Raw genomic sequence first — 9646 nt, 5'->3', positions numbered from 1 at the left:
CTGACAAAGCTACACAGCTGGTAGATGTATTTTAGTGCCCTTTACCTTACAGCCCATGATTTTATTTTTTTTTAATGAAAGGTTTATTCAGGGAGATACACACTCCATAGACAGAATGTGGGCCATCTCAGAAGGTGAGAGGCCCCAAGGTGTGGGGGTGGTTACTTTTCATAGGCTGGGTAATTTCATAGGCTAATGAGTGGGAGGATTATTCCAACAATTTTGGGAAAGGGGCAGAGATTTCTAGGAACTGGGCCACAGCCCACTTATTGGCCTTTTATGGTCAGCCTCGGAACTGCCATGGCTCCTGTGGGTGTGTCATTTAGCTTGCTGATGTATTACAATGAGGGTATACTGAGGCTCAAAGTCTAGTGGAAATCAACTTGTCCACCATCGTGGACCTAGAGCCCATGGTTTTAAATGGCAAGTTTTATTTTCTACCACAGAACCACTCAGAGTGGGAGACACATGGGTTGGACTGATTGGGTTTTAGGTTTTCATATTTTAAATTATTTTTATTAAAAAACTGTCATTCATGGAACACAACGCAAATGTTACCAAAGGTCTTCCAGTGCAGAGTAAGACTCCTTCCCACCTCTGATCACATGATCCCAGCCACCCACCTCCCCACCCCTCCCACAAGTCTCTTCCATGGCCTTAAGGGAGTTGGGTTTTAAGACAACATTCATTCACCAGTATTTATTGAGAGTCTACTCTTTGCCGGGGCTGTGTTAGGTACTGGAGACCTAATAGACTGAGATGGAATCTCTGACCTCTCAAAGCCTATTGTCTAAAATAGTGGTCCCCAACCTTTTTGGCACCAGGGACCAATTTCATGGAAGACAATTTTTCCACGGATGGGGTGGGGGGTGGGGAATTGTTCAGAGCAATGGAGAGCAATGGGGAGTGGCAGACAAAGCTTCGCTCCCTAGCCCACCGCTCATCTCCTGCTGTGCGGCCTGGTTCCTGGACCACTACAGGTCCGAGGCCTGGGGGTTGGGGACCCCTGGTCTAAAAGACATGGGAAAGGTCTTAAGGTTTCATTCACAAATATAAGGCAAAGTCAGGCTTCAAAGTAAATGAGAAAGATTTTCAATTCCAAAATACTCACATTCTCTTTAATATATCTTAAGAACTGTATAGGGCATCAAAGTCAACATTAACATGTTTGGGGCCATGCAAACATGCATTTCGAAGCAATTTTCTATTCTGAATATGAAAACTCCCTAAAATAACTTGGTGTTCTTCACTAGTCTAGCCCTGTTCAATCAAAAATATATATTTAATAAATAAAAAAGGAAATGTCCTAGATTATTTCAGGAAATCTACATAAGAAAAGAACGAATGAATAAGGCACAAGAATGTAATGTACAGCATGTTAACTACAGGTAATACTGTATTGCGTATTTGAAAGTAGCTAAGAGAGTGGATCTTGAAAGTTGTCATCATGAGAAAAAAAATGTGTAACTATGTGTGGTGATGGATGTTAACTGGACTATTGTGGTGATCATTTTACAATCTATACAAATATCAAATCATTATGTTGCACACCTGAAACTAATATAATGTTATAGGTCAACTCTACCTCAATTAAAAAATAAGAATTAAAAACACCTAAATTCTGTTTCAGGTGTGCCTTTGAATTCTGTACCAGGAATGTATTACTTATTCAAAAAATACAATTTAAAAAAACTTAGGGTACAGATTGTTTAAATGTTCCCTTGAAAGTAGGTGGGGGGGGAGGGATAGTCAGGGAGTTTGGGATTGACATATACACACTGCCATATTTAAAATGGATAACCAACAAGGACCTACTGTAGAGCACAGGGAACTCTGTTCAATATTCTGTAACAACCTAAATGGGAAAAGAATTTGATAAAGAATAGATACATATATATGTATACCTGAGTCACTTTGTTGTACACCTGAAACTAACACAAAATTGTTAATCAACTATACTCCAATATAAAATAAAAAGTTAAAAAAAAAGAAAAGTAGGTAGAGGGGTTGTAGGGCTCTGCCTCCACTATGAAGAAAGGCAGCCATAGTGTGGATAAAAGGACCCTGGGTTAGCAGGCAGTAGTAGTCCCTGGATTCTAATACCAGATCCCCCCTGACTAGTGTGGAACAACTAGCCAGTGATTTCTCCACCCAGCTTCAATTAAATCAACCAGCAAATGAGGATGAACACTTTTCTACCATTAGACTGTGAGATGAAAGGAAGCCCTTGCCTTTCTTCTCTGATGAATTCCTACTCATCCCTGAAACATTAATTCAAACATCATCTCCTCCATGAAGGCTTCCTATACTTTCCTGACCAGATGAAGTTAGTGGCTCCATCCTCTGGGTTTCAAGTGAAAGGTCTCTAGCATTGCCCCTACTTCTTTCAGTTTCTCCCAGAGCTAGAAAGTTGTCTTTGAAGCTTCCAGGGGGCTACCCTTTCACAATTAGGAGTTCAATAAATACTTGCTTAATGAACGGTAAATGAATAATGATACATGTTTCCTTGTCTGCATTTGTATATGTAACGTGATTCTGCAAAGAATGTAAGACATGAAGTATCTTTCCATTAACAAATGGCCTTGGGATGTAAAATCATCAACAATACAACTACTATCCTTTTTCTTTTTTTTTTTTTTTCTGTCAAAAATTTTCCATTCCATTGGGGTATCTTTTCTATAAGAAAATGTTTTTTAACAAGTCGGCGGTGGGGCAGAGCTCCCTATACCTTACAAGCCTTGTTTTCCTCTTCAGCTAGTACCTGGCCCTTTAAAATGCCTTAAAATGCTCAACAGATGTTTGCTAAAAGAATGAGTTATTGTTTTAAAGCTTTAAACGATCCAAGACAAACTCAAGCCTTCACGGGCTCTTTCCAAGACTGGATAGAAATATTTTCGTGGGATTCACACAAGGAAAATAAGTAAACGTGGATAATAAAAGACACTCCTGTATAGTTACAGGCGGGTTAGTTTGGCTTTTATCAAAATTTTCCTTCATAAAAACACGAAGAGAGCCGAGATCTGAGGTAATTTTCGGGGTTCCCTCCCTCCTTCCTGTCCGCTTCTCTGTGCTTTCTAAACTCACGGTGGAGCACTGCCTTGCCACAGCGAGGTTTCCATTCTGCGGCCCTGGGAGCCTAGTCCGGCAGGAACGCTGGAGAAAGCTCCCGAGCAGCCTTGATCCGGGCGCCGGGACCTTTCAGCCAGCGGAAAAGAAGCAACTGAGTCCCGTCCTACCAGCTCGGCTACGCGGCGGCATACGCCAACCCGGACGGTAGGTCCACTGGGACCTGACGACACTGGGACCCAGCGCCCCGGGCGTGGGCGCAGCGGAGCATAATAGCTGACGTACCGCCTCGCCGCGAGGCCCGGCTGAGAGGCGGAAGATGAGGGTGCTGACGCAGCTGGGGGAACTTTGGCTCCATGGCACCTTCCTGTCCGCGACTCCGCCCCCGCCACAGGGGCTAGGTTCCGGAATTCAAGATGGAGTCGCTGAGTCGAGCTGGGCAAGAGATGAGCCTAGCGGCCTTGAAGCAACACGACCCCTACATCACCAGCATCGCAGACCTCACGGGCCAGGTCGCACTGTACACCTTCTGCCCCAAGGCCAACCAGTGGGTGAGTGCAGCCAGGCCGTTGAAGTCGCCCGCCCGGCCGCCGCCTCTTAAAGGGGCCGCGCGGACCGTTCTGGGTGGGGGCCGATGAGGGAGGCCACGGCGGCAGGGGCGAGGCCAGGGACTAGAGAAGAGTCCGGCTGACGCCTGAGGGGTGTCGGCGGAGCCGGAGATTGGGCGAGAGGAGCGAGAGAAGTAGGTCCAAACATCCGGGGGAAAAGCTGATAGAGGGGAGGGTTGGAAGAGGATCAGCCCCATGGGGTCCGGTTCGAGGATGTGGGCGACTTGCCTTTTTTGCAGGTGTGTTAGAGGATATGAGACTGGTGGAGTCATAAAGATGCCTGAAAGATTGTGTTTGAAGCTTTGAGAGTTATTAGATAAAGTATATATACATAATCTATAAAATAAACACTCCTTCTCTCCCCCCAATAGACATAAATAAGGGCTCCCTTCTCAGAGGTCATTTGGATTTAGAGCTTGAAATCCAGTTAGTTTCAATTATTGGAAGAGAGGGGTTGGGGATAAGTCCTGCATTTATCGAACTACACTGTATTTCCAGAGTTTGGAAAAGATTTCAAGGCGCTTAGGAAAATGACTTCCATGTTAATTGGATTACCTTGAAACCTTTGGAAAAGAGACCCTGTGTCTGTTCAGCAATGCTGCTGGTGATATCACCTCTGAATGCACCCATCAGACTAAGTACTTTTTGTCTTTTTTGCACGGGAGAGGATCCGAAAAGTTGCATTCAGTTTGTTCACTGACTTGTTAGCCCGTTTGAAGCTTCGTCCGTTGTTTAAATAACATAATTAGGGAATTTCCTGGCGGTCCAGTGGTTAGGACTCCGCACTTCCGCTTCAGGGTGCCCGGGTTCGATCCCTTGTCGGGGAACTAAGATCCCACAAGCCGTGCAAGTGGCCAAACAAATAAAGGTAACAAAATTTCCCTTAAAAAAAAAATTGAACCTTCTTGATTAACTCATTCAGCTATATAGGCTTTACTTAGGAAATAATCCGTAAATATTTGTTGGATCGAATTAATGATTGACGTTAACGTTTCAGTAAGAATTGAAATCTTTATACTAACAAAACTGAAAGATTATTATCGTAGTATGTCCTTTACAACATAGTGCAGATACATAGGTTATAGTTAATTAGTAATTTTGTGAAAAATCATTTGGCATTTATAAACAGTTAATTCAGATAAAGAGAGTTTTTCAAAGTCATCTTGCTTTACTTTATCTTCTTTCCTTCACCTCCTGTAAGAGAAGGAGGTATGGGAAGCTAAAGAGAACAAAATTATAGATTTTTTTTTTAAGTGTGGCTGTTTTAGACATTGCTTTAGTTTGAATCGTTCTTAATCATTTTTCTTGCTCTACGTATGAATTTTTGTAATATGGGTTGCAGACAAATGGTGAAGATTTGGGGCATGGACTTATTATTTGGGGCATGGACTTAGGCTTTTATTTCTAGTTTGTCACAGACTTCCAATATTTTGGAATTTTAATTGTGTTATTCACCTTTAAATATGAAATACAAGCTATAATAACCTGAACTGAAAAATAAGCTGCCATTATTCATTTGGGTCATGGTACATGGAGTATAACCAAAGTCTGTTCTCTCATTGTTATTTTACAGTGAGTTGTAACTTTGCACAGTGGTTTATTTGGGCGTTTTCTTTCATTGTGAAACCGTTGATTACCAATTTCTTGCACTAATAAAGTTTGAAAGGCAAGAAAAAGCCTCTGAATTTTTAGTAAGGAAAAGTTTCATTATGATGTTTAAGCTAGGGCAATACTCCTGGAAGAAATCAAGATGGTAAATATTTTTTAAAATTATTTTTTCATCCCAGCAAATTCAATTTTATATGGCTGACATTTAAGTTTGCTAAGTTTGTTGATTACCTTAAACCATTTAGGTCCTATCTGGGCTGTGAACTGTAGACTAACGTGTTTCTTTTGCTTTTTTAAAAACATTGTAACTGTGTGGTTTTGTTTGTTTGTTTGTTTTTGCGGTATGCAGGCCTCTCACTGTTGTGGCCTCTCCTGTTGCGGAGCACAGGCTCCGGACGCGCAGGCCCGGATAGGGGCACGAACCCGTGTCCCCTGCATCGGCAGGCGGACTCTCAACCACTGCGCCACCAGGGAAGCCCCTGTAACTGTGTTTCAAACCTAAATACGCTCTTGTCACAGCAAGTGAAGGATGATGAGTTGTACTTTGTTAATCAAAACATTTACTTTAAGCTAAAAAAAAGTTTTTAATTATTTGTAAGACCTATAAGAATTACACTAAGACAGAGTATAGTTTCAATATTCATGATTCTTTAACACAGTTTTAAAAATAACAAACTAATTGTGTTTGAAAGTAACTCTTAACTAAATTTGCTACAAAATTTGCTACTCATAAAAATATACCAAAATTCCCCAATGATGAAACAAAGTGTCCTATAAGAAAATGTGTTTTTTTTTCCCCTAGTAACTTTGATAAACTTTAAAGGTGAAGAAATTGCTTTATACAGGACCTTGGCTTTAAAATTAAGAAATTTGGCTAAAACATTTTAGTTTTAAAAAGTGAAAGCTAATTCTAGAATTTTTCTCCTTTAAATTTTAAAAAAGGAAAGGGAAATTGCTGCAGATACAGGCGTGTTGCTAGATAGAACATTGCATATCAGTTAATACACATCAATAGAATAGAAAGGATACAAAAGAAACTGGTAATAGTAGTCTGTGGAGAAGACCTACTTGACCTGTTCAAAGTGATTAATTTTAAAATAAATAAGTTGATCTTAAACATGAAGTATCTCTTCTCCATTGGGACTACTTGGGGTTAGATTATGGGAAAAAAAACTAATCATCTCATTGTCTATTATAGGAGAAGACTGATATAGAAGGGACCTTATTTGTATATCGAAGGTAAGCTTTTTTAAAAAGATTTTTTTTTAATTTTTTTTTTTTTTTTAAATTTGATGGTGAATGGTGTCATATGGAGTGATTCAACCCTATTGTATATTTGTCTTTGGGGCCTTCCTGCTTGACCCTTCAAGTATTCATCCATCCCTTGCTGTGAGATCCTTACCAAGTAATGTCCTTTCTTTGACACTTCCTGTGATTCAGAATCAAACAGAACTAGAATTTGTTTAGGAAATAAATTCTAGCAAAATGGAAAACATTTTCTAGTAATGAATGAGTCTAAAGCAGTTGCCTTTCTCCCTCCCCCCATATTAAGAAAAATAGAATACATTGAGAAAAATAGTTGAGAAAAAGAGAATAGATGGACTAGCTGTTGTGTGATTACTAAACAAAAAGTTATCTTCTAAGACTCTGGTTCTGTCCCCTTTCCATCTACCCGCAAAAGTTTTGGATTTTGTCAGTGTTTGTAATAATATGTATTTTTAGTTTGAGAGTCCTTTAGAAAGCCTAGATTATTCATAATTGCACATTTTTTATTTTTAACTTTTCTGAGAATTATTGTCTTAAAACATGATTTTTAAAAAAATGATTGGTTTGTAAATGCAGCTTGTGTTTTGTTCGGCAACTTTCTTGGCCTAAAGGCAGCTGACAGGGTATGTTAGTCATTGGAGTTCCTTGTTTTCCTGGATCCCTCTTAGGTCTTGCTCTGACTGAGGTAGGTTCCTTCCTTTGGTTTCTAAAGCTTAGGGAACTCAGCAGGAGTTATTACTGATACCTGGTTCTTTTCCTGTGTGTGTGTATTGTGAGTTATCTTTTATGATTGCTTTTCTCCATTTCTCCACTGATGGTTATTAACAAGAATTTGTCAAATATTCTTCTAAATTTTGCTGTACAACTTTGAGATCTTGTCTAAAAATACTGATCTTTTTCTTCCTTTAAATGTATATGCTTTGATGTTACTTTTTATTTTTTGACATTTTGTTTGCTGTTATTCATCTTTCTCCTTTAAAAAAAAAACACTTTACCCTTCACCTACTTCATTAGTCTTCATTACCAATATAAATGTCTAGAAGCTCTTCAACTGTTGTTAGAATGTTGGTACTTGGAAAGTGCTTTGCTGGCCTTATTGTTACAGTAGAGTACAGATCCACCGGTTACAGAAGATGAAATTTAGTTTAGTGAGCGACTTGATTTGATGAAATTTATGGAGGCTTACACAGTATTGATTGTAATAAAAGGAGACCAGAGAAACTCTATTTGGGAAATGTGAGAACATCTTATATACTTTGGATAAATATATACCAGGATGTCAGAATGTCGATTTGGAGAGACCTTAGTATAAAAGAAGGCTGGATTTGGAATCAGAAAACCTAAAGGATTCAGTGAAACAAGTGTATACAGAGAAACAAGTGAGAAACCGTAAAGTGTTGTATACAAGTGAGAAATATCTAAAGGATCGTATGCTGAATCATCCTGATAAGAGAACCAAGGGTGTTTCTTATTGTAGGATTCGAAGCATTTTCTTTGTAACTCAGGTTTTTCCATAGTTCTCACATTTGATGTAAGAAAAATCATTGTAATGGTGGGCAATAATTATAACCAATCCTGCAACATATTTAAAATAAATTATATTTTTATTGAGCATATGTTTATTAAACATATACTATATGTCTGTCTTGGGACATACCTAAAAAAATGACAACCCTATTTTCATGGAATTTACAGTTTAGTGGAGGACAATAAATACAAAAAATAATAAGTGGTATGGAAAAAGAGAGAAGAGGATTAGAGATATTGAGTTTGGGAGCATTAAAAAGGGTAGTTCTCTAGTAGGCCTCAGTGAGAACAGGACAGTTTACCAAAGGCTTGTGGGAAATGGGATAACTCTAGATTCTAGGCCAGTGGCCCAGGCAGAGGTCTTTAGGTGGAAACATACCTGTAGGAAGAATGGCAAGGAGCCCAGTGTGGCTGGAGCAGGAGGAACAGGGAAGAGGCATAGGAGATGAAGTCAAGGGGGTGCACATCACCTGAGGCCTTGGTGGCCTTAGACAGGACCTTGGTCTTTACTCTGATGGACCGAGAAAGCTTCTGAGAGGGGGAGGGGTATGATCTGACTTAGATTTTTTTGTTTACAATTTTAAATGCCAATAATACTATATAATGCAATATTGTATTCATTCTTTAAAATGGAAGTAAAGAGGTAGATAACATTTCTGCAAATGAACAATGACAACAGATTTTTTTTTCTTCTATTAAATCTAAGGTCAGCTTCACCTTACCATGGTTTTACCATTGTGAATCGACTGAATATGCACAATCTAGTTGAACCAGTGAATAAAGACTTGGAATTTCAGCTCCATGAACCATTTCTACTATATAGAAATGCAAGCTGTGAGTATCTATCTGTTAATTACAGTGCATATGTTTGCAGTTAAAATTGAGTGACTTCAGTTTCTGTCAGCACGTTATTCTTGGAAATTAAAGGTACAATAAAAAATATGGTCTATACTCTTGTGGTTATAAATGAGTCTCTTAGTAAGATCAGAGCTTTTAAATTGGGCTTCTAAAATTGAAACACTCTTTTGTATACAGTAACTTATTACATTATTTTAGTTAACTATACTATTCCATATAATAGCATTACATTATATTCCTATTGTTTGTTCTCTGAAAATAAGTTTCACCCTTTGTTTTTGTTGTAACATGTATTATTGGCTGCCCATGCCCCTGAGCAACAGAACTTAGTTTAAGAGACACAGGACAGATACTGATATTTCTGTCCACAAAGAAAGTACTATCTTTGCCCTGATTGTGGTATTTTTCGATCTGTTTATTTAGTTGAGTATCTGTTGGGTAAAAGTGCAGGGCCAAGAGCTATTGTACTTTAATGTTAATAATATAATAACCTATGGGGTAGGCAGGCAGTTAAGTCAGCTGAGACTCTGAGGTGAGTGGCGGCTATTCAGTTGAAGAGCGAGGATTGTAACCCTTTTTTCTGCTTCCTAGTCCAGGGTTCTTTCAGGCATTTTATAGACTCTAAAAATGGTTGGGTGTGGTCAGCAAAGCTAGAGTGGCCCTTTCAAGAAGGAAAGCACTAAAAAGTATACCTGGTTCCTGTACTTCAGCAT

The 9646-nt window shown here is 39.2% G+C and overlaps 1 protein-coding gene across 2 annotated transcripts in view; it reads left to right on the top strand.

The window, feature by feature from the left end:
• Positions 1-3453: 3453 nt before the first annotated feature.
• DCP1A (decapping mRNA 1A) overlaps positions 3454-9646 on the top strand; it is a 57345-nt gene continuing 51152 nt past the window's right edge. The window contains exons 1-4 of one of the 2 annotated variants that reach the window (XM_019947507.2): positions 3485-3617; positions 4173-4542; positions 6481-6521; positions 8782-8909. In XM_019947507.2, coding sequence (XP_019803066.1) covers positions 8828-8909 — 82 coding nt within the window. In that variant the 5' untranslated portion in view covers positions 3485-3617; positions 4173-4542; positions 6481-6521; positions 8782-8827. Of the gene's footprint in view, positions 3618-4172; positions 4543-6480; positions 6522-8781; positions 8910-9646 lie in introns of both variants that reach the window. The other variant, XM_019947506.2, reaches the window with a different exon arrangement.

The sequence above is a fragment of the Tursiops truncatus genome, chromosome 10 (genome assembly GCF_011762595.2).
Source record: "Tursiops truncatus isolate mTurTru1 chromosome 10, mTurTru1.mat.Y, whole genome shotgun sequence".
Lineage (NCBI taxonomy): Eukaryota > Metazoa > Chordata > Mammalia > Artiodactyla > Delphinidae > Tursiops > Tursiops truncatus.
Note: the sequence above shows the minus strand (reverse complement) of the source record. Positions and strands in the feature narration are given on the sequence as shown.